Source organism: Aspergillus stella-maris, assembly GCF_047715825.1.
Source record: "Aspergillus stella-maris strain CBS 113639 unplaced genomic scaffold BDV14scaffold_4, whole genome shotgun sequence".
NCBI classification, from domain to species: domain Eukaryota; kingdom Fungi; phylum Ascomycota; class Eurotiomycetes; order Eurotiales; family Aspergillaceae; genus Aspergillus; species Aspergillus stella-maris.
This window is the reverse complement of record NW_027396798.1, coordinates 552,475-573,989: the sequence shown is the minus strand read 5'-3', so window position 1 is coordinate 573,989 and position 21,515 is coordinate 552,475. Positions and strand designations below refer to the sequence as shown.

The 21,515-nt window shown below is 51.6% G+C and overlaps 9 protein-coding genes across 9 annotated transcripts; 4 read left to right on the top strand and 5 right to left on the bottom strand.

Annotated features, from left to right (window-relative positions):
* The first annotated feature begins 1,848 nt into the window (after positions 1-1,848).
* On the top strand, positions 1,849-3,700 carry BDV14DRAFT_86361 (phosphatase PAP2 family protein). The gene is made up of 2 exons (XM_073777721.1): positions 1,849-2,379; positions 2,434-3,700. The coding sequence occupies exons 1-2, from the start codon at positions 1,958-1,960 to the stop codon at positions 3,329-3,331; spliced, it is 1,320 nt and encodes a 439-aa protein (XP_073632652.1). The 5' UTR covers positions 1,849-1,957; the 3' UTR covers positions 3,332-3,700.
* Positions 3,701-4,580: 880 nt separating this feature from the next.
* BDV14DRAFT_165036 (phospholipid:diacylglycerol acyltransferase) lies at positions 4,581-7,251 on the bottom strand. The gene is made up of 3 exons (XM_073767283.1): positions 6,739-7,251; positions 5,272-6,679; positions 4,581-5,204 (listed from the first exon to the last, which is right to left on the bottom strand). The coding sequence occupies exons 1-3, from the start codon at positions 7,075-7,077 to the stop codon at positions 5,062-5,064; spliced, it is 1,890 nt and encodes a 629-aa protein (XP_073632651.1). The 5' UTR covers positions 7,078-7,251; the 3' UTR covers positions 4,581-5,061.
* Positions 7,252-7,442: 191 nt separating this feature from the next.
* Positions 7,443-8,203, top strand: BDV14DRAFT_195945 (peptide alpha-N-acetyltransferase MAK3; the record flags this gene model as incomplete). Its single annotated transcript, XM_073772341.1, has 2 exons — positions 7,443-7,850; positions 7,931-8,203. 2 exons carry the CDS (start codon positions 7,443-7,445, stop codon positions 8,201-8,203), a joined length of 681 nt encoding a protein of 226 aa, XP_073632650.1.
* Positions 7,835-11,357, bottom strand: BDV14DRAFT_165033 (uncharacterized protein). The gene has a single exon (XM_073767282.1). It carries the CDS (start codon positions 11,258-11,260, stop codon positions 8,555-8,557), a length of 2,706 nt encoding a protein of 901 aa, XP_073632649.1. The 5' UTR covers positions 11,261-11,357; the 3' UTR covers positions 7,835-8,554.
* Positions 11,358-11,484: 127 nt separating this feature from the next.
* On the bottom strand, positions 11,485-13,763 carry BDV14DRAFT_165031 (uncharacterized protein). Its single transcript, XM_073767281.1, has 2 exons — positions 12,273-13,763; positions 11,485-12,218 (listed from the first exon to the last, which is right to left on the bottom strand). Exons 1-2 carry the CDS (start codon positions 13,518-13,520, stop codon positions 11,736-11,738), a joined length of 1,731 nt encoding a protein of 576 aa, XP_073632648.1. The 5' UTR covers positions 13,521-13,763; the 3' UTR covers positions 11,485-11,735.
* Positions 13,764-13,932: 169 nt separating this feature from the next.
* On the top strand, positions 13,933-15,042 carry BDV14DRAFT_165030 (uncharacterized protein). The gene is made up of 2 exons (XM_073767280.1): positions 13,933-14,172; positions 14,235-15,042. Exons 1-2 carry the CDS (start codon positions 13,990-13,992, stop codon positions 14,937-14,939), a joined length of 888 nt encoding a protein of 295 aa, XP_073632647.1. The 5' UTR covers positions 13,933-13,989; the 3' UTR covers positions 14,940-15,042.
* A 266-nt stretch (positions 15,043-15,308) lies between these two features.
* Positions 15,309-16,834, bottom strand: BDV14DRAFT_86318 (SEC14 family lipid-binding protein). The gene is made up of 3 exons (XM_073777719.1): positions 16,504-16,834; positions 16,307-16,430; positions 15,309-16,244 (listed from the first exon to the last, which is right to left on the bottom strand). The coding sequence occupies exons 1-3, from the start codon at positions 16,722-16,724 to the stop codon at positions 15,618-15,620; spliced, it is 972 nt and encodes a 323-aa protein (XP_073632646.1). The 5' UTR covers positions 16,725-16,834; the 3' UTR covers positions 15,309-15,617.
* A 41-nt stretch (positions 16,835-16,875) lies between these two features.
* BDV14DRAFT_86324 (uncharacterized protein) lies at positions 16,876-17,809 on the top strand. The gene has a single exon (XM_073777720.1). The coding sequence runs from the start codon at positions 17,027-17,029 to the stop codon at positions 17,570-17,572; it is 546 nt and encodes a 181-aa protein (XP_073632645.1). The 5' UTR covers positions 16,876-17,026; the 3' UTR covers positions 17,573-17,809.
* Positions 17,672-20,765, bottom strand: BDV14DRAFT_86316 (Ras GTPase activating protein IRA2). Its single transcript, XM_073777718.1, has 4 exons — positions 20,352-20,765; positions 20,165-20,298; positions 18,266-20,108; positions 17,672-18,207 (listed from the first exon to the last, which is right to left on the bottom strand). Exons 1-4 carry the CDS (start codon positions 20,554-20,556, stop codon positions 18,047-18,049), a joined length of 2,343 nt encoding a protein of 780 aa, XP_073632644.1. The 5' UTR covers positions 20,557-20,765; the 3' UTR covers positions 17,672-18,046.
* Between the last annotated feature and the right edge of the window lie 750 nt (positions 20,766-21,515).

The window sequence follows — 21,515 nt, the reverse complement described above, 5'->3', positions numbered from 1 at the left end:
TTGCGCTCTCCAGCTCTCAGCGGTAACTGACACGAGGAGTCGCGGACGAGTCAGAAAGCGCGTCGTTCAGATGGTGCATGGTCAGCTGCTCAGCTGATTTCTGTATGGTCGACCGTACGAGTGATAGCAGCAGCTGAGACTGTTGACTGGTAGTCTTCAACAGCTCGGATGCATGATGATCTCGTCCGAAGCGGCTTGCCGTCTTCTCCGTGGCTTTCGCCCATGATCTTTGCGGAGGTAAGTAGTATGTATCGTACGGTAACGCTGACGGTATCGTACCCTTACACTTCCCTCTTTCGGGAGCCAGTCTCGTGTGCCAGACTGCCCAGTGCCCAATCGTCAGAGACTAGAGAGCCCATGCTGCATATTCCCTTTTGATACTGACTAGGCTATCCACCTGAAATATGGGGTTGGCAAGAACTCGAGCTTCTCTGGGAGTTTTTTCGTCGGCCAGGAGCTTGGACACATCGTGGTCGGAATGACCATGCCGGGCAGGGCTATGCCTACAGAGGAAATGGGAGGGTCCTGATGTCAGATCCTCATTATCAATCCATCACTCTATGCCGCGGTTCTTGCTACTGTATTCTATCGCCTCGCCGTATCTGCTGAATGAAGAGGATGAAGAAAAGAAGATGGCTGGGATACTGTCTTCAAGCTCAGCTTTATTACTATCAGGAATAGCTTCACCATCACAGCTCTTTTCAGGAGATGAAGAGCGCCGGCCAGGGGACCGAGGTTCTTGGCAGCAGGAACTGGCGATTTCTTTGGCCCGTGGAGCTGCTGTACAACCGCCGGCGCGGTTTAAGCGAAATTGTTTATGGAGATCCGCCGCTTCCAGTTGGCTGCCGATGCCCATGAGCTTTCGGACAGGGTGATGGATCTGCTGTTTGAGTTTTGCTCTCTGTGAGCATCACATCGCCTGTAACTCGGCGCTTCTGTGATACTCTCCGTTGGTTGAATCAGTTCCGCTGCATCCGCGGGGATGCTGAGTGATGCCTCAGGCGATGAGTTGTGCATATTGAGATCGTGGTAGTAAGATAAGCGTGTCTGTCAGCGGGCGCCTCGGACCCAACAACGGCAGTCAGCCTTGAACTTGTTTTTTAACAAATTTTCAGCAGCCAACCTTGGATTCCTTGGTTGAATTTGGACAACGCGGGTGGATCGATAGTTTGGTCGATGAAGATTTTCTCCTTTGAGGTCCACATGTCCGCTTTGCCGTTCAGGCACCCTCGGATCCTTCAAGCTCCGGCACCGAGTAATTGTGAAGACGCTAGACTGGATCAGGACTAGCGACATCTCTTTGATTACCTCACGAGGCTTAGAACGGCGTAAATAACGGGATACGTGAAATACGGATACCAAGCTTACCAGCTCTGTACCCGCCGCCGTCCGGCCCCATCACGCTGGATGCTCTTGACCCTGGCGCTTCCTCCTGGCGCCTGCAAAATCCTCATCTTCCCTTCTTCTCGTGGTCCTTTTCTCCTCTCCTCTTCATCGGTGCTTCTCTGCTTCCTCGTCCCTCGACATCTCTTCCTTCACGCACCTACTCCGGCTCCGTGGCCATCTGCGCCCCTCGCGAACCTCCTCGTTCCAGGTCATCTCTTTCAACTGCTCGCCCTTGCTCTCCGCCTTGCGTCAGTGAAACCCCCTGCAACGTGACGACCCAAAAAGACTTCCTCGTTTTGGCCGCTGGAGACCGGAGCTTGCGCTTCGTTTCGCCCTTCTCGATCCGATCTTAATTTCCGCGCCCGTTTGGTCAAACTCGCCAGCAGACCTCTGTTGCCTTGCGGTTTCGTTATTTCGATAGACCCCCTTTCCGCCGACTCCGCGTTATACTTGTTCAACCCTTTTCCCTCCCACGTTCGATTTCCCGCACCGTCAATACAAGGGAAGCAAACAGACTCAGAAAAGAATTGGAGGAACATTGCTGAGTCCTGCCTGAGAGGCCGTCGCAACTATGAATCAAACACTTCCTACGTGGAAGGACCGCACGCAAAACCAGTTTGGAAAGCTTCAAATCCAGGTCCCATGGCGATCTATTCAACTTCTTGTCCCACACCGTATGCGGCGGAAGCTGAGGTCGAAGTTGCGCAGCAGAGCGTCTCCCACCTCTTCGATAGCCTCAATGCAAACATCGTTATCGCCCGGTGACACCCTACGATCGCTGCAAAGTCACCGCTGGACTGTCTACGACTTCCAATATCTGCTTTTGCTGATTGTTGGTATATTCTCATTGACCGTCATTGAATCGCCCGGTCCTCTGGGCAAGACGGGCATTTTCACTATGCTCCTAATGTCGCTCTTGATTCCTATGACCCGCCAGTTCTTCCTCCCCTTTCTGCCGATTGCCGGATGGCTTCTATTCTTCTACGCTTGCCAGTGAGTTAACTACCCTGAGTTTTTGCACTAGCGAGCTTGTACTGACTTTAATAGGTTCATTCCAAGCGACTGGCGACCTGCGATCTGGGTCCGTGTGCTTCCGGCCCTCGAGAACATCCTCTACGGTGCCAACATCAGCAACATTCTCTCGGCCCACCAGAACGTTGTGCTTGACGTGCTGGCTTGGATCCCGTATGGTCTCTGCCACTACGGTGCTCCTTTCGTCTGCTCGCTGATTATGTTCATTTTCGGTCCACCCGGCACCGTTCCTCTCTTCGCGCGCACTTTCGGTTACATCAGTATGGCCGCAGTTACCATTCAGCTCTTCTTCCCGTGCTCGCCTCCCTGGTACGAGAACCGATACGGCTTGGCTCCCGCAGACTACTCTATCCAGGGTGACCCTGCTGGTCTTGCCCGCATCGACAAGCTGCTCGGTATCGACCTTTACACTTCCGGCTTTCACCAGTCGCCCGTCGTTTTCGGCGCGTTCCCATCGTTGCATGCTGCTGACTCAACTTTGGCCGCGCTGTTCATGAGCCATGTTTTCCCCCGTATGAAGCCTGTCTTCGTCACCTACACCCTCTGGATGTGGTGGGCAACCATGTACCTCTCTCACCACTATGCGGTCGACCTTGTTGCGGGAGGTCTCCTAGCTGCCACCTCTTTTTACTTCGCCAAAACTCGGTTCCTACCCCGCGTTCAGCTCGACAAGATGTTCCGCTGGGACTACGACTACGTGGAATACGGTGAATCTGCCGTCGAGTACGGGTACGATTTGGCTGGCTACGATGGAGACTTCAACCTCGACAGTGATGAATGGACTGTTGGTTCTTCATCCTCGATATCTTCAGGCTCTTTGAGCCCTGTTGATGACCACTACTCATGGGAGACTGAAGCCTTGACTTCCCCTCAACATGATCTCGAGTCAGGAAGGCGTTCTTTCAGCCCATGAGCATCCCGCAACCTCGATCTGCATATAGCGACGCTTTTCTTCTCTTCACTGCATCTATTTACGAGACGGCGTTAGACCATTTTACGACATTCTGGCTTTATTGCATCGAGCAGATTTCCGACACATCCATTTTTAATACCTTTTTGCTTCGGCGTCCGACGGTTCGACCTTAATGTTCTCGGTTTGAACTCGCCTGGACACTTGTTTTATTCGCCTCCTTTCCCGCTGTACATGATTTGACATTGCGAATCTGGTTGGGACCGACCGCGGCGTGGGTTATCGCTCACCGCTGCATTCCGCTTCACCGTCGATAATCCTAATTAACCTAATAGGAATGGAGACCACCTTTTGCTGTTTCCAGCCCTTTAGAAGCCCTTCCGCAGTCCCCGTTGCAAACATTCGCTTGTTTCGTGTCCACCACGGACACATCTTCGCTTCTCACTTTTGTCGTTCGCTATTACCTTTGACCTAGTCGAACCCATCCTTATTCTTCGCTTCGACTATGATATATACTTATTTTTACTCTTCGTGTCGATCGCTCACAACCTTGGCGCATGGGATTGGACGCATTTATAATGGGGAAAGCAATCGGAAAACGGCGCCTTTTCTGCTCTTGCACTTCACTCGCTGTGCATAGACGGCTTCTATTTTTTTTTGCGCTTCTTGCAATGCATCACGAACTCTGCATTGGCATATAGAAAGAGGGGAAGGATGGTACCTTCTTCTTGCTCGCTCGCATGGTTTATCCACTCGCTCATCGATTACCCGGGGGCTCCAACACAAACATTGGCTTCATTGTTTTCTGGCATTTACCGGACTGGTGCGAAGTTGGGTCGGGGAGGATAGACGACGGCGCGGTTTTTTGCTTGGTTTCGGATCAGACGGCGTCACGAAAGGATACAGATTTCTGGACCTATCTGGCTCGCTCTCGACTGGACCTGTTGATGGAGACTTGCTTGCTATGGGTTGACGCTCCACACGTACTTCCTTCCACCTATTCCCACATCCTCTCACCTGGGGTTCTGACTATTCCTATCTCACCTACCTACCTAAACCTCTCTACCTCTACCTCTTCCCCCTCCATCCTTGGATAGTGTGGTGTGCGGGAGAGTTATCCATAGCAGCAGTATTATTAGTTATAATCCGGTAGTGTTATGATTTATGAAGGCACTTGTATACTATCACCACATCTTGTCCTGTGAATAACTTGCTTGTAATGAAAAACTCGCTTCAATTCGACGACCTTCAGCAACGACATTTATTTGTAAGTTGGTAACTCAAGAACGATGCGGCTCGGGGTATCCGCCACGTGCTCGAGGCTTTCAGTCCGGCGCCGCCCTGCACTTCCAATTTCTCATAGGTAGGTTAGGTCCCGTCTTCGATCGACCTCGGCTGCTTTCTTGCTTTGTTGCTTTGCTCTGCGAACTCCATTAATGCAGCAGCACCACTTGTATACATTTTGTCCATTATATCCTGTGAAGACAAAAGCTGATGACCGAACAAAAACAATCCATGTCATTCCATCCAATAAAACAATCCATGTCCGAAGTTGTTCGTTCAAAAAGTTCCCAGGTAGTTAGGTGATTAGGTAGTTATGCATATATCATAAGGTACCCTAATCAATACAGGAACCATTCGAGCAAATGAGCGAATGAGCATTAATTACTTTTCGTCTTCCAAGCGGCCTCCCCTCTTCCTCTAACAAGACTCTAATTGTATTGAGACCGACCCTACTCTTCATAAATCTTGACGTTCTCCGCATACTCCTTTATCCTTGAGACGAACGTATCTTCTATCTCGTCGCCTCGACCACCTGCTACGCGCAGTATAAGGTCGTTTAGTGAGGCGCGGCCGAGAATGTCGACGTGGTCGCCTATATTAATCAACATTAGCATTTACTCATTAGGAAGGAGAGGGAGGAGGGGAAAGAGGGAACATACCCGTATTCGGCCCACCCCTAGGCGAGAACCGATCCGGCTCATGCGGCATCTCATAGACTTTAATCTTGATACCCGACGGGTTATACCGCTTGATATGCCACCCCTTAGCGCACATGTACCCCGTGCTCAACAGGTTAACTGTGCCGTCGCCTTCACCCAGTACAACGCCGTGGTCTGTCCCCTCTGGTATGGTCACTGTTGTATCGATGCTAACATTCAGCTTAACAAGCGGGTCTCGTTCCTCCTGATAGAAGTAGCTCCGCTCAGTGGGTTTGCCAACGCCATAAAAGCAGTAGAGTTTCATATCTGGTGCCTTTGGGAGGCGTGCTTCGAGCGGGTTGAGCCATGTTCGTGGATCGTTCTCGTTGGCTTCGACTTCGGCGGTTGTGTGGGCTACGCCGTGGGAGTAGCTGCCTAGGACTTGGTCGCGGTACCATGGCTCGGACTGGTCGAGGAGGTACTGTATGCTTTCGGGGACGGTGAGATTCTTGGCTGTGAGTGAGGAGTTGCTCTCGCGGAAGTTGAGCAGGTTGCCGTAGGTCATTTGTTGGCCTGGGAGGTCGTCGGGGGCCCAGGTCGAATTGCCCCAGACGGCTTCGCCGCCTTTGGGGAGCATGGAGGAGATTCCTGGCATGGCGCGGAAGAGCTCAGCGCGTTCTTCGCGCGAGAGGAACTTCTCTAGCCCGTAGACGGCGAAGGAGTTCAAAAGAGCTGTGTCGCGAGTTTCGCCGGAGAGGACGGCCGTGAGACCTTTGGCTGCGCCGAGCATGCATCCACTGATGTTGATCCAGTTGGCGACGTGCCGGTTTACCCAGTCGGGCCCGCCTTTGCCGTGGGCTGGGTTCTCAACCCATTTGAAGAAGAAAAGAAGGACCTGCGAGCCCATGCTATGGGAGGCCAGGGTTACCTTCTCACCCCGGACCTCGACTGCCGTCTCGATGTAGGACTTTAACCGACTGAAGTACTGATCTCGAGCTTCAAGGTTCAAGTACGACAGGCGCCAGTCGTAGGCCGCAGAATAGGCGTTCGTCGGGTCATATCCAATACTCGCGAGGTTCTCCAAGATCTTGTTCCAGATCCAGTATCCCGTGATGAAGAAGTCCGTGGCGTCGAATCCCTGCGCCGCGCGCAGCTTGATCCCTGGCGGGTCTAGACCAGTCTCCTTGTCCAGCATAATATGGTTCTTCCACTCTGCCTTGTCCATCACCAACGCGCGCATCATGCTCCAACTGCCCCAGAGCCGACGGCGGAAGTACATCAGCGACGTAGGGCTAGTACCCCAGCTTTCGAGTCCGGTCGAAATAACCCCAGGAATCATGATAATCGGATGTTTCGCCTCGACACCTTGCGACCGGAGGTGCAGACCGACGGAGAACGCATCGTAGCTGACCGTATCACGCTCATGTTGCTGCAGTCAACCCAGCATTAGCACTATCGTCCCTCGACAGATCATGAAGTATACAATACCGAAAACTCCCGCGCATCCCGCATAATACTCTGCGGAATAACGTCCATCAACGAATCCAAATTCAAATCCATCAGCGAATCCAAACTAATGACGTCCTGCTGCTGCGCAAAGAACACAGCGCAGAAGATCCCGAAGACTCCGCCCAGCAGGAAAATAAGGCCATTGCGCCGCTTGCTCTTCGGTTTTGTAATGAACGATTGCTGTCTTTCACTCTTGGGTTTCGCTATTGATGGACGGGTGGGCTTCTCTGTTGACGACTCCTCGCGGGCGCTTTTTGTTGCGGGTTGGCCATCGTCGCTGTTGTCGTCTTTGGCCTGGGCCTGCCGACGGCGGTGCATAGGGAGCGAGGGAGACGCGCAGCGATCGCCGGGGGATCTGCTGTGTGTGGAGGGTTCGGACGCGGAGTAAGCTGGACGGGAGGAGGAGAGGAAACAGGAAAAAGCAAATGTGGTGAAAAGATACAATAGGAGGTAGGAATAAGAAGAGGGTGGCAGGTAGTCGAAGTCTTGTGGGAGATCTCGATCCATCGATTATTCCGTCAGTATCAAATCAAGGCATCCGCCGATAAGAGCTTAATCACATGCGCTTTTTTATTCCTCGAGCTTCACTTCTCCTCGAGCTGTCAACACCACTGTCTACGCGACGACACCTTCAACTCCTTTACTCCCCTTTTCTCCGCCTACAATTCAATACAACCACCACAATGCCCCCCTCACCACCCACAACCTCCTCATTCGATAACCCCACGTCACAATCACCCCCCTCAACCCTCACCTACACTCGCTACACCCCCTCCCAAGAAGAAACTCTCGTCTCCTCAATGCGCAACCTAATCTCAAAGGACCTTTCAGAACCCTACAGCATCTACGTCTACCGCTACTTTCTCTACCAATGGGGCGACCTATGTTTCCTCGCAATGGACAAGAACCCCGACACGGGCGCGGAAGAAATGGTCGGCGTCGTGGTCTCCAAGCTCGAACCGCATAGACATGGGCCGTTACGGGGGTATATTGCTATGTTAGCTGTGCAGGAGGGATATAGAGGGCGCGGAATTGCAACGAAGTTAGTGCGCATGGCGATTGACGCTATGGTTGAGGGGGGTGCTGACGAGGTTTGTTTCATCCCCTCTTACCGTCCATGTTTGACTAGACAGACAGACGATGCTAATGTGTTCTGGAACGATGGTGACAGATCGCCCTCGAGACCGAAATCACAAATACGGCCGCGATGAAGCTCTACGAGCGATTGGGGTTCCTACGGAGCAAGAAACTCCATCGGTACTATCTGAACGGGAACTCGGCGTACCGACTTGTGCTGTATTTGAAGGAGGGCGTCGGGTCAATGAGGACGTCGTTTGATCCTTATGCGCCACCGCCGGATCATGCGCATGCGCATGTGCACGGCAATCTTCCTCCCCCGCCTATCCCGCCGGCTGCGCCGTTGCTGAATGAGAATGGGATGTGAATGTTCATGGTCGAGGGTATCTGGTATACTGCTATGACTTTTATGATAATGACTGTCTTGGTTTTAGGAATAGAAGGCTATGTTATGGGGTGAACGAATGCATCGTGCTGGTGTTATGATGAGCTGTATTTTGATTCGTGGTGTATAAGTACAGTGGCATGTGCCGGTCTATAGGTATCTATATCTATAACTAGGTAGTGGTGTAATGTACATTAGGTATATGGTACAACGGGAGATTCATATGCGCGCATCCACCAGTCAAAGCACCAGGCCGGTATCTTCTCCCAACAATTATCACGATCACGAATACGAATCATGACAAGCAACCCCACGTCGAAACGAATCCCGCGCTCAGCGCTTCTTCTCAGGCTCCTTCCAAGAGATAAACTTCGAAGACGGCCACTCCACCTTCTTATTGCCCGTCGTCTTATCACCCACCAGCTGAATCGGAATGGCAATGGCATTCTGCATAAGCCACCGCGCGGGCCTAGGGGCGTCGCCCCATTCCATGTCCAGCGACAGGGCCGCCTGCAGCATATACCCTAGCGGAAATACAGGGCGGTACCAAGAAGCAACGTGGACATCGTGCTTGACAATGCTCTTTGCGATAAGGCGGGCCGTCTCGCGCTCTTGGCCCTCGAGCTTGCGGTTTTTGGCGAGTGCTGCGACGGGATCGTCGTGGAATTCCTTGGGGATGACTTCGAGGAGTTCGGTTTTGAAGGGGTAATCGGGGAGTTGGAGGCAGACGCCTGCAATGACTTTGCCGGCGGAGGTGAGCCAGAGCCGTTCTTGCTGTGAACCTTTTTCTTCCACCCAGTTTGTCAGCAGGAGGTAGGTTACTGTGTTTCTTGTGGTACGTTTGATCTGCTGGTTCATACAGGCGTATCGCCAGAGGACGCGGCAGGTGTTGTAGTATCTGTTGTTGTAGGCGATATCGAAGAGTCGGGCATATGCTTCTTTGTCAAGCTCGGCTTTTGGTACCTCGAGACACTGGATTGTATGATGGATGGCGATGTCGGGGTCGTTGGGGAATAAATGGATGAGTTCTTTGATGACCTCGGTGCTGAGGGGGAGTTCGTTCTCTCTGTATATTTTCAGGAGTCGTGTCGCGGCAGCACGGTCCTTGATTTGAGCCGTGGCATTGAACATCTGGATCGTCAAAGACGGCGATATCTCTGATCCGGTGATCGCTTGGACTCTAGTGAAGAACTCGTCCACGCTTCGGCCATTTTTGAGGTGTTTCATAAAGAGTTCCTGGACCATGACCTGCAGTGCCCGCTTCATGTCGTTCTGGTTGCGCAGGTAGCCCTTAGTTTCCAGCTCCTTTAGTAAATCCAATTTGACCAAAGGGGAAATCATGCAGTTGACGTATGCCAGCCAAGTGTCAACATCAGGGCCTAGACGGAAATATCTCATGGCGCGCAAGGTGTTCTTGAAGTCCCAGATGTTCTGCGTTTTGCTTGCAGTTTTCAGGAGCATGTTCATGGTCTCGGTGGTTGTAACGTATCTCCCATGATTAATCACTGAGCGCGTAATCCTGGTGAAACCATACTCTAATAAGTAAGAGACTGCTATGTTTAAAGCCTTTGTGGACATGAAGTGTCGTTTGTTTTCAAGCGCAAACATTTTCCTCAAGGCCGAGGCCACCTCCCTCCGGTGGGCTTGCATAAATTCGCCTTGCTGCGGCAGAGAAGTCGTGAGTGCTTCCACCTGTTCGGCAAAGTCCTTGACGGTCGAAATTGCCCGCCATCGCGCATATATGCTATCAAAGTACCCCGGAGGCCGATTTGCTGGGTTGAACGACCAAACACCCCTAATTAGCGGCGTATGTTCACCACTCTGTTGATTCGCAATGCGAGAAGGGTAAACAGGAACAAGCGGTTTCTGAGTCTCAACCAAAGGGTCACCCCGCTCCTGGAGCATCTCTATTGCTAGAATGCGGTCCACCATCTCCTTGGTGGCTTCAGGTGAACCCCAGATGACAACTTTCCGATTGACACCCAAACTCTCGATCGCAGGCATAACATGCACCCGACAACCAAGCGAGACATTGGCAAACCAAATATTTTCCGATGCCGAGAAATGACGGGTTATACCAGTGAGAACAGCAAGCGTCTCATCTGGGATATAAAGCACCTTCTCCTCCGCGTTCCCTCTCATGTGTGAAGCCGGTGATCGATATCTTCCGGGTTTGCTAAACCTTTCGAGTTTCTCGATGAAGAACTTCATGTCCTCATAGACAGTAAGAAGCTTTTCAGGCGCTACATCCTGAGTAATTTTCTGTCGACGCATTATCGCCCGATATTGCCGGGGCGGTATTTCTTCGAGGAACTTCTTGTATTCCTCCCACGCCTGCGAACCCGGACGGCTTCCTGGAGGTGCGAATTGCTGTTTCGTCCTATCGCGAATGATCTGTCCTGTCATTGGATCCCTCGGGGACCGATATTGCTCCCATTCGCGCTCGAAATCCCACGTATCAACATCCACGTAGCCCCGATCGTCCGTGTCCCCATAATCCACAAAGAACTCTTGATCCTCGTCAAGACTAGCATAATCACTATCCACCGTATCCTCTAGCGTGTCTGAAATAAGTGAATCGAATTCGGAAGGTTCCTCAGAAGTTCCGATTTCGTTTGTGTTGGAGTTAGGAGCGCTGTCCACCGTGTCCTCTAGCGTTTGAGTACTAGGTAGTTTAGCTTCGGAGGATGTATCAGGCGATCTATTCTCCTCGGTTTTGGAGGCAGGAACTGCGGCTGAACGACGATCATATGCCCATCTTCTCCGCGTAGACGCGCCAAACGAGTGCTTCCGAGTCCGTGGACGCGGTATCGTGGAACGTGGAAGCAGTCCGCCAGAGGTGCCATTCGCAGGTTTATTGCGAGGAAGTGACGTGCTTATAGATCTCTGCTGCTGGCGAATGACGGCCGCCGCGAACCACCGAGGGTAGAGGAAGAGGAGAGGTTCATCGGGCTGGGTTCCGCGGGTGACAGCATGGTCCGAGGCGATTGTCGAAAGACCACCGCATCTCTTCAGATACGGGCGGCCACGCGCAAACATAGAGGAGCAAAAGAAAGAGAGGAATGAGGCATAAAAAGGGAGTGGTAAAAGGAGGCGTGGAAAGGGCAAGGGAGGATGATGGTATGCAACTTTTTTTGCCGGTCACGGGTGAAGCTTCTCGGAGAGCTCAATATTCCCGTAGCCGCAATCTGCCGTTTCTCCACAGGGCGGTGAGGCCGAAGTATACAACTGACAGAGCAACTTTACCAACATCAATGTCTCATGGAAGGTCGAGTGCTACATTTTGGTTGCTCACAATTTGGGAATCTTTGTCGCATGGTGTCAGGCATACCATTCAAATACATAGAAACTATCCTCACAATGACAGTATTCCAAACCAGGTCCAACATGCTAAAAGCAAGCACTGTATACAAAAAGAAAAGGGTATCGAGACATAAACGAAAGTATAGCGTAGCGTAGCCGATGCAATCCATCACGGTTATCCTCATGCCGTGAGCCTCCGGGTTTAGTAGGTTTAATAAATGTGAAAATCATATCCAATCTCCGCCTCCCTTGGAATGCCTCTAATCTCACCTCCATTATCCATCGGCTTGAACGAGGCTCTTCCCGAGCTTCGGACCTTTGATAAGAGACTATCCCGTCTATTTACCATTGGAGGGGTTAGAATCTCAGTGATTGGAACCGACTTTCGTTTCTCGGTTCCATCTGCGTCTGTGTTCGTGTTGTCTTCTGCGTTTGGATCCGCACTTGTGACGAATTCTGCGTCTGGTTCTTGGACTTGCAGGACGTCTGAGCCGACGAGATGGCTCTCTGCTGTACTTAAAGCGCGAGAGAGGTACTCTTTCTTGCGACGGGCAGCCTCAGCTTCTTGTTTTGTCTGTTCAGTGTTTGAGTCTTGGTCCTTGGATTCGGAGATTTCTTTAATAGTGTCGGAGAGGTATGTGAAAAGGTGCCAGCGGGAGGTTTGATAGACAAGGCGACTCATTATTTCAGGAATCTAGAGGTTTGTCAGGATCATGCTTTGGGTCTGATAACAAAAAGCGCAACATACCTTGCCCTCAAGATAATAGAGCTCATCGCCTCCATCATCAGTAAACTTCCTCACAGCATCCAGCTTCTCCCGATCCACAATCGCGGACTTTACCGCGAGCATCAAGGCAGGAATATTCTTAATCTCATCAACGGCATTCTCTTCCTTGTCTGCCATGACCCTTCCCACATTCAAGGACGTCGCTCGACTTGCCCGCTCAGAACTAGAAGCCCTCTTCCGTCTGACGCCAGTGTGGATCGTAAAGTAATCCTCGTTGAGGGTATGCCCCACCTCCAGTCCCGTCCTGCTCCTCCTCCCCCGTTCCCTCTCAGCAGGCGAAATCTTCTTGTTCCGTAACCGTACCCATCGCCGCCTCCGCACAAACGAGTGCCAGAACGGATGTGTCCCATGCCAGGACGATGTCTTCGAGAATGAGAACGCATACTGCCACCCCTGTTCATCAACATCGCCTGACATATCAACGTACCAGGTCTTCCACGCCCATTCCCAGCTAGGATCAGGGACTTGCGCATTTGTGATGTTCACGAAGCTTCGCTTCCCACTGGCGTTCTGCCAGGGTGCAGGGTCGATGTTAAGAAGGGATTGATTCGAGTAGAGCGGGATGCCGAAGAAGAACCAGCCGCGTTGGTTCTCATAAAGAATATCGAGCTCGCTACCTGGTTTGAGGCCGCAGATCTTAGGGTGGTTCTTCGCTTGGTGAGTGATGCCTGTTCCAGTTACAGAGGCGGCCTTTGACCCTGTTTCTGTCCCTGTCCTGTTCAGATTCTGCTGCTGATTTTGTTCCGCTGTCGTTGTTTGGCTTGGTTGCTCGTAGAGCGGCTGCGTATCAGACTGATACCCATCCCGGTTATTATAGTTGATCGTGCTAGCCCCCTCCTGGATGGTACTCGCATTAGCGAGGGAATTCGTGTTCGTGCCGGCCCTTATTAAGCCCCCTTCATCAGATGACAGGCCATCCGACTCCGCTAATTCAGTCGCAGATGCAGAGCCAGGAGTAGCCGCCGGACCAGCAGCAGTAGAGCCAGGTTCAGAAACAGGAGCAACGCCCAACCGTTCAGGCTGCCACTTTGCGTATCGCCTCTTCGCCCTTTCCGCACGTATACTCGGGCGACTCCATAACTTCGATCCCGAGCTAGCAGTCGTATTTGTCCTTGTAAACCCAACGTCGTCGGGGTTGACGGGGGTCGTATTATCAACAAGCCGGACCTGGTTGTCTCTTTCTCGGTCGTTTTCCGTGTTCGTGTCCATTTCACACTCTCCAAGTCGCCGTCGTCACGGGTCCTAAATCAGCGTAGATGTCATAGTGTTGTGCAACCCAGATTGCCCCTCCGTAAATCTCGCAGGAAAAGAAGGATCGATCTAGTGCTGAGATAGCGTCCGTAGTCCGCAGTCGGAGTAGATTGCTTTCTGCTAGGTAGACTAGTCTTTCCCTGAAACCGGGCGAAAATCACCCCTAATCAAGCAGAGGAATCCCCGATCGATCGAAAATTGACGTCATCGTGGGGGTGATCTGCGCGGATTGTTGCCTGAGAAACACTTACCACTACTCGGAAGTCACCGCCTTGCTTTTCAGGCATAATAGTCTTGGTAAAGGCAAGGCAACAAGGCACCAATTCTTCTCCGCCGACGCAGCCGTTGCCCGCGCGCTATCTACAAACATTGCTGATAACCCGACTATCCCATCCATTGCACCACGACAAAATACTTTCAAATAGAGATGGACTCCTCACACTACCGCAAAATTGAACTCCAAGCCCCCGCAGACTTTACCTACCTTCACGGCAACACAGTCGCACTCTCCCGTCAAAAACTCGACCTGCACCTCCCGCCCTCCGCGGCCCCAAACAACGACAATGAGCCGGACCCCATGCGCGAGCGCGTGCGCGAGCTGGTAGATGATGTACGCGCCCGAGACACCTTTACTAATTCTCTCCCTACCAATTACTAAACTACAGTGGACAGTTCATAACCCGAACATTCACATCCGCCTCCTCCAGCGTCTCGATAAACGGTCTCGACAATTCCTCTCCTGAGTTCCCATTCCCGGAAGCATTCACGGCACCGACGGACCTCGAACAAGTCGAGTATGAGCCCTTTGACGCGAAACTTGCGGCGCGCGTGACGGCGCTGTATGCGCAGTTGGAAAGTTTGACGACGACGGTTGCGCAGCTTAGACGGGATGCGCCGGGGAAGGCGGCGAGGAGGTATGCGGAGGCGCTTGGGAAGGTTATCGAGGAGGAGGATAAATTTGGGGAGGAAGTCGATGAGCAAGAGGGAGAGGGAGAGGAGGACGTTGAGATGCAGGATGCTACTACGAATGGGCAGACGGAGGGAGAAGGGGAGGGAGAAGGCGAGAACGCAACAGCAAACAAACCGGAAACACGCCGACGACGGAAACGACCCTCGAGGAAGGACATGGGGAGAGAAAATTGGAACCTTGATATACCACTCGGCACAGAGCAGGAGGCTTCACGGTGGCGGAATGGTGAGATGGCGGAGGTGTATGAGGATGCTTTGCGGACGCTCCTTCGGCTGCAGGGCGAAGCTGTACCCGGTGACGAGGATGCGGCGTCTACCTCGGACGGCGTGGACGGGAACGCACTGGCTTCGACGGTGGGCAAGGCTGAGCGGGCTGGCAGGGCCGTTGAGTTTGTCGAGAAGATATAATTTGATTAAATATCGTTGCTCGGGTTTTTGGTTTCATATCCTAGATTGATACTGGATTGGCGTTATGTCTATGCTGAAGGATACCACACAGATTCATTACTTAGCTCCATAGTGATGAATGCTTTTTTCACCGTTTACAACTGACGCATATTCTAATATAGTAAAGTCACGGGAAGTTACATAAAGAACCTTGGTGGTAAATCAATCATTTGAATGCAATTAAATCTGTCCAACGACCTTGATCTTCAACATAACCCTAAACCCCGACAACGCTTCGGCACCAATCTATAAAGTCAGGTCTTGCGCCACACACACCACACGCATTCAATATCTATTTTCAAGTGGACAGCAGAAAGAACAAACGGAAACAAAAGCCTGGCCTTTGAAGATGGTCAGGCACAATGACGAAGAGCATGCAGATACAACTCAGCCCGGCGCATTGCCAGCATGGCAGACGGTAAATCTATGTCGATAGAAATGAAGAGGGAATTCGAGGAGTGAGAAGAGAGAAATGGGGAAAAGAGCCTTTCAGAAGCTTTTTACCATATTGATCCAAGATACCAGGAAGATAGAAACACAGGAACTGGAAGATGATAGATAATGGGAATGGATGGAGGAATGAGATGAAGTAGAAAACATATATCAGACCACAATCTTATCTTGATCTTGTTCTCGAATCTATGCAGCGGCATGCGCGGCTTCTGTGGCTTCCGCAGCCTTCTCCGCGGTCTCAGGGGCAGGGGCAGCCTCTTCCTTGGTATCCTGGGGCTTAGCCCACTTGGGCTCCTTGGCCCATTCGGCCTCCCGCCAGGGACCCATGTCGCTGTATTCGCAGCCTCCCTCGCACTGGCAGGTGCCGCCGTATGCCTTGGGAAGGTTCTCCGCAGGAACCTGCTTGAGGAGATCAGTCTGGTAGCCGGAGCCGAGGACGTGAATCTTCTCGACGGTGACGGGGTCGAGGTAGCCCTTGACGATGTTCCATACACCACTGAAGCCCCATGGAGCGTTGATCAGGTACATCTTTCCGAGTCGCTCGGGGTAGTAGTTCTGGGAGACATTGGATGTCCGCTTGAGATAACCATATACGGAGGAGGCGCTGAAGAGGCTGACACCCTTCAGATCCATGATGCTGCAGCAGGTTTCGAGCAGCTTGCCAGCCTTCCGGGAGCAGGCAGGGAGACGGGGGTCCGCAAGCTTCTCGTACTCAGTCACAAGGTTCTTGAGCATACGGTCGTCGGTGGTGATTTTTTGCAAAGCGTTGATGTCAATGGCGCCGAGCTTTTCAATGTAGACAGGACGTCCGTCCTAGATACCAAGAACATTAGATGGGGCAGACCTCGATACGGAAAGACAATCCGTCAACCTACCTTGTCCGTTTTGTGGTAGTACTGGGGGTAGTACTTGAAAACGTCCGCCTTCTCGGTGTACTCAAAGGTCCGGGCGAGGTCGTCTGTGCCGAACTCCTTGCGCCACTTTTCGCTGTCAACAAACCTACATTTAGGAACAGGAATACATTAGCCCGAAATTCCAGAGACTGCCGATATTCAGGGGAGCGACAACATACATGGTTTTCGCAAGAGCAACATCGAACTTCCGAGCTCTCAAGAAGCGCAACAGGGTCAGAGTATCCAGCCTCTCCTTGTAGCCTTCTGCTTCAAGCTCACTCCGAAGCTGCTCTACTTTGGCGTCCTGCTCCGGAGTAGTGTGGCCAGGGTGGCCAGGCTTGCCCTCGGGGGCAGTGGTAGGGAAGTCATAGTCGTCGTACTTGGACGCGGGAGCAGCCATTGTGATGACGGGTGGGTGCAGTAGGATAAAGTTGAAAAATAACGGGTGTTGATAATCGGTCGTATTTCCCCGTGGTCGGAGGACAAGTAGTTAACTGGGGCGAGTAACGGGGAGAGTGGAGAGGAAAACAACTGAAATAGAAGTCGTTGTTCGGGAGTGAAGTATAGCCACGAACGACAACTCAATTCCTTGAAAAGTCAAAATACCAGCGGCCAAGAGAACAGAAAAAGCGCTGAGAGGGCAGTGCAGAGGGAAAACGAGACGGAGGAGGGAGAATCGACGGTCAAGGCTGCGTGGAGCAGATGGAGAACGGAAACAGCAGAACAACTTGGACTAGTCAGCTTCAGGAGGGGTTAAGGCGGTCAACCACATTTATTATTACTTCTCAAGTTGGACCATCCACGCGCTCAACTCTGCAGCTATCACTGGAGGAGCGCTCCAAATGTCGAGTCTTGTCGCGAAGATATTCGAATCAAGAATGTCTTTGTGCCAAACGGAAGGCTGTACAGTGTTGCCTCGCCTCACGTCATCCTCGTTCAGCCACGGTGACGTCGGTGCGGCAGACACTGCCATTTACTTCTACCGTCTACGGAGTTCAATTTCCTAGCGTATCACGACTCGAAGATCTCTTTGTTTTGGAAAACAATGTTGCCTATGCTCATTATGATGGGTATAACTGGTCGAGGACCATAATCATGCTGCTGGTTGCTGCCATAGCGAAGAGCTCCCTCATTATAGCTCGCATGGCAGCAGGAACGCTAATCTCAATACATACAAATACATATAAACATAGCAAACAGATAATGGACATAACAAATGAAATGTTCAGTAGCGGAGAGAGAACATAGAAAACGCAGTCGTCAAACAATAGAAATCAAGGCACATGCAGTATCGTTCAACGGGGTATAACGGATATAGTATAAAACAAACAAAAGCAGAGTAGCAGCAGCCCGCTGAGCATGCAGATGCCCTTTCCCGACCAGCGAGATCAGAGGCCTGCTCACGCTGACAGTGAAAGGCTGCTATGCTGATATGTTGGCGCTCATTCGAGCTGTAACGCCAAAGGAAGAACGGAGTAAACATAAGGGTGTGATTGCTCCGCTTGCTGTAGGTTGACATATTCCATTCGGCAACAGATGGGATAAGAATGTGTCGATAATTGACCCAATGACAAAGTTGAAAGTCAGGGTGGCGCTGTGAGATCCGCTTAGGCGTCCCGTGGCATAAAGATTTGTTGCAGTTCGCCTCGGGCCAAGTGAGCCAATGGGACATTGTTCACAACCTAATTCGGGTTATGCATTGTGCAGGTGTAGGAAGATCCTCTACCAGCCCTTCTTGCGCGAGAAACGCTTGTTCAGAAGAGTAAGCACCTTGGTGACGTTGAACTGAACATATTCCAGATCAAGGTCTTCCAAGTTGTCCTTCTGCATCTCGAGGAGATCGTCAAGTTTAAGATCCAACTCAAGTAGGCCCCGAGCACGACCTATAGAAAGTGATTAGATAAAATGCGTCAAGTAGCTGCGAATGGCATTTAAGCATACCTTTGTAGTGCAAGCTGATAACGAAAGTACCAGGGAGCGGGCTCTTGAACATAAAGTAAATGTTTGCGCGTCGATTCTCGGGAACGTTGCTCTTGCGAATGACACCCTCTTTCTCAAGCTGTTGGTGGGTGAACTTATAGGGACCCAGCTCCTGTTGCTTCTGAGTCTTTCTTTGCTTGCCTTCAGACTGGCTGCGGACGTTCTGCAGGTAGGATTTGTACGTCTCCAACTGACCAACGAGGTAGGCGTTGTGGTCACGGATGGTTGAGTAAACCGACTCCAGCTGTCTGGTCTCTTCCACGACCTTCTCCTTCAAAGAGCCCAAGTGCACGAGCTCCTGTTCGACTTCGTCGCGGAGAAGACTGAACTCATCTGAACGATCAATGACCCCCATCTCCTGCAGTTGACTCAAAAGCTCCATCGTCCGGATACCCTTACGAACCATGACCGCATCATTTTTGAGTGTAGCAGCAGCTTCGGCGATACGATCCAGGCGAAGAGGACGACGGGCAACCGACGAGTGCGGCGGAAGGGACCGAAGAATTTGAACAAAAGTAGACTTGGCTTCCATGAAAAAAACTTCCTCCTGGGTAATGTCTAGCGCAGAGGTCAAGTCGTCGAGCGCAGTTTCCCAGCGACTGAACAGAGGGACCGTGATCGTTCGGTTTTCTTTACGCGGTAGCTGAGGAGGGGCGGGGCCCAGCTCTTGAAGAATTTCCTGGAGATGAGAGGGCTGGTCTTGAGCCAAGGCTGCGTTGTGCTTCTCCAGCAGAGTGTGAGTAGCATACACCTCGTTCAGAGTGATCTGCAATTCCAAGTCTCGCTTAGATAGTGCAACGTAGTTGTCCATTTCCAAGCTCTCGTAGAAATCTTGGACTTCACACAAATCGAGCATGAACTTGTTGACGCGCTCCTTGTTCTGTTGAATGAAGGGCTGCAGCTTGGCCATGTACGGTTCTTTTGCGTACGACGGCTTGTTGGCAAGGTTCTGAAGCATCTTGGCGATCAGGGTCAAAGTACGACGAGGCTTGTCTCCAGGCGTAGCATCAATCAACATATATGACCGAGGAGTAACGATAGCCGGGTTGATGAAGCGCAAGAAAAAGAAACCTCCAATCAGTGTACAGATGGTCTGGTCATGAGCGTCGGGATATTTGCGTCGAGACAGACTTCGAATCTGCTTGCAAATCCAACGGATACCGTAAGGCGCTTGGTTGACCGAGTTGATGATAGTGGTGAGGAACGAGTTTGCAAGGTCTGTAAGCTTCTTCAAACGCGGGGCGATGATTGCTTGCACTTGAGGGTTCTCAGCAGCGACCTCCGCCGTGACACCGCGAGGCAGGTGGTCTGGTAGGGATCCGGTCTCATCCTCAATATCTTTCACCATTGTCTCGTAGACCTTCAAAGGGTTAATTTCCAGGTCGACCTCGCGCAGCTCGATCAGTGAGTTGATCTGCTCCGCTAGAACCTGTTTCAGATAGCTTTGACCAGGTCCACGTCGGGTGTATGTGGTCATCATCCGCGAAACAGGAGTGTTTTGCCGCAGAAGGGAGGAATATTCGGGTGTGTTATCGAATTGGTAGGTGAGCACAGACTGAAACATGGTGAGTAGCAGATGCTCCTCGCGACTCTCGTACTGGTTTCCGTAGATTGTGAACATGACGGTCTGGAGGAGGGAATCGATTTCGGACATGGAGACAAGTCGACAGAGGTGCGCAATGTGACGCGGTTCAGTTTGGAGAAGGAAGAGCAGGTTGCCGTACTTCTGTGTCTTGTCATCGTTGGGGAAGAACCCTTCCTGAGGGTCAACGGTATCATCCAGGCGGTTCGCGACTTCATTTTGCTATACAACTCGTGAGTGATAGGCGCATTGGGACAAAGATAATTGGATTGACGTACCTCTTCCAAGGCCATACGATTCTGAATAAGCAAAGCAATCCGCGAATCCAGATAACGCACATCCTTTTCCAAGACGAAGTTCTTCTTGGACTGGGACGAAATCTTGGACTTTAGCTCTCTCAGGAATTTTTGGGCTGGTTCAATCTGTCAGCGATGGTCCGTACGGTGAACATAAAGCTCAACTCACCTCTCGCTAGGTCATCGGAAATTTCAAGGTCTCTGTCCTTTGCGGACATCGACAAGTAAAGTGCGGTCACGGAGAGCCGCTTCGATTGACGAAGCGACCGGGTATCGTGTGAAGACATTGTGTTTTGGCGTGTGACTGGTTGGAAGGAGGATGAGGAGGAGGTAGAGGCTCTAGATGCAGGTTGAAGCATCGTCGCAACTGACATTGTGTGAAATGAGGAATCGGGCGTTGACTCTGGGTGAGGCACACAAGCAGATATTCCAACCCTAATATCTCGAAGGACGAGGACTACCGGGACGATCGCACAAGTGGTGGGCCAATTGACTTTTGACTCTCTGAAATGTTGAGAATTGACGGCCAGTCATCGGTGTTTGGGCACGAGCCGAAAGCGATCGGTAGGCAAATGTACCCCTTATCGGACGCGTCGAGGAACTGGTCGCGAATGGTGGGAGGAACGCTCGAAATGCGCTTTCTGATCAATTACCAGGTCGCAAAGATCCTGAGCTGCGGGTCGCTGCGAGTCAATTGCCAGAACGAAGGGAATTTGAAAGAAAATCGAGTAAATGCAATGGCAGAGAAAGTTGGGTTTGCGATCGGAAAGGATAAAAAAAGTGGCAGGCTGAAAGAGTCGCAGGGACGGAGGGATATGGGTAAACAGGAGGAACTGGAGGGACTGGAGGAAACTGACAGTAGTAGTGAGACTTGAAACGGAGAGGGCGAAGACCAGACGAGGGAAGTGCGCGAGTTTCAGAATGAGAAGCGCCGGGATTGGAGAGATTAACGGAGGTCGCAGTCGTCGAGTCGCAGATCAGATAGAGAGAAACAAACAGGGGCAGCAGGTTGAAAAAGGGGACGATAAGATGGAGATATAGCAGAGCGTATTAATGATAGTAGACTGCAGCTGAAACACTGCGAGAGGGGTAGAGAGGTGAAGTGGTGGTGGGAGAGAAGTGGTACAGAGAGAGTACAGACAAAGCCAGAGACTTTGTAATTGTACTAGCAGACTAGCAGCAGAGTTAGCGGCAGTGGTGATGATTATTCCCCAGAGAGGGGGGAAAGAGAGGTTGGTTTTCAGGGAACGAGAAAGTAGAGAGGGGACCGCCTGAGGAGGGTGGGGATGCTTTGCGTGACTTGCAGACTGCCCAAAAAAAAGTAAAGAAATGA

What these genes read in the sequence shown, in the direction of transcription:
- BDV14DRAFT_86361 (XM_073777721.1), top strand. Translation starts at nt 1,958, where the DNA reads ATGAATCAAACACTTCCTACGTGGAAGGACCGCACGCAAAACCAGTTT. An exon ending in CTATTCTTCTACGCTTGCCA is followed by an intron (nt 2,380 to 2,433) that starts GTGAGTTAACTA and finishes TGACTTTAATAG; the next exon opens with GTTCATTCCAAGCGACTGGC.
- BDV14DRAFT_165036 (XM_073767283.1), bottom strand. Translation starts at nt 7,077, where the DNA reads ATGCACCGCCGTCGGCAGGCCCAGGCCAAAGACGACAACAGCGACGAT. An exon ending in GGGATGCGCGGGAGTTTTCG is followed by an intron (nt 6,680 to 6,738) that starts GTATTGTATACT and finishes GGTTGACTGCAG; the next exon opens with CAACATGAGCGTGATACGGT. An exon ending in TAGGGGTGGGCCGAATACGG is followed by an intron (nt 5,205 to 5,271) that starts GTATGTTCCCTC and finishes TGATTAATATAG; the next exon opens with GCGACCACGTCGACATTCTC.
- BDV14DRAFT_165033 (XM_073767282.1), bottom strand. Translation starts at nt 11,260, where the DNA reads ATGTTTGCGCGTGGCCGCCCGTATCTGAAGAGATGCGGTGGTCTTTCG.
- BDV14DRAFT_165031 (XM_073767281.1), bottom strand. Translation starts at nt 13,520, where the DNA reads ATGGACACGAACACGGAAAACGACCGAGAAAGAGACAACCAGGTCCGG. An exon ending in TCTATTATCTTGAGGGCAAG is followed by an intron (nt 12,219 to 12,272) that starts GTATGTTGCGCT and finishes ACAAACCTCTAG; the next exon opens with ATTCCTGAAATAATGAGTCG.
- BDV14DRAFT_165030 (XM_073767280.1), top strand. Translation starts at nt 13,990, where the DNA reads ATGGACTCCTCACACTACCGCAAAATTGAACTCCAAGCCCCCGCAGAC. An exon ending in TGCGCGAGCTGGTAGATGAT is followed by an intron (nt 14,173 to 14,234) that starts GTACGCGCCCGA and finishes TACAGTGGACAG; the next exon opens with TTCATAACCCGAACATTCAC.
- BDV14DRAFT_86318 (XM_073777719.1), bottom strand. Translation starts at nt 16,724, where the DNA reads ATGGCTGCTCCCGCGTCCAAGTACGACGACTATGACTTCCCTACCACT. An exon ending in GTTGCTCTTGCGAAAACCAT is followed by an intron (nt 16,431 to 16,503) that starts GTATGTTGTCGC and finishes TCCTAAATGTAG; the next exon opens with GTTTGTTGACAGCGAAAAGT. An exon ending in ACTACCACAAAACGGACAAG is followed by an intron (nt 16,245 to 16,306) that starts GTAGGTTGACGG and finishes CTTGGTATCTAG; the next exon opens with GACGGACGTCCTGTCTACAT.
- BDV14DRAFT_86324 (XM_073777720.1), top strand. Translation starts at nt 17,027, where the DNA reads ATGGAGAACGGAAACAGCAGAACAACTTGGACTAGTCAGCTTCAGGAG.
- BDV14DRAFT_86316 (XM_073777718.1), bottom strand. Translation starts at nt 20,556, where the DNA reads ATGTCAGTTGCGACGATGCTTCAACCTGCATCTAGAGCCTCTACCTCC. An exon ending in TTCCGATGACCTAGCGAGAG is followed by an intron (nt 20,299 to 20,351) that starts GTGAGTTGAGCT and finishes AGATTGAACCAG; the next exon opens with CCCAAAAATTCCTGAGAGAG. An exon ending in ATCGTATGGCCTTGGAAGAG is followed by an intron (nt 20,109 to 20,164) that starts GTACGTCAATCC and finishes CGAGTTGTATAG; the next exon opens with CAAAATGAAGTCGCGAACCG.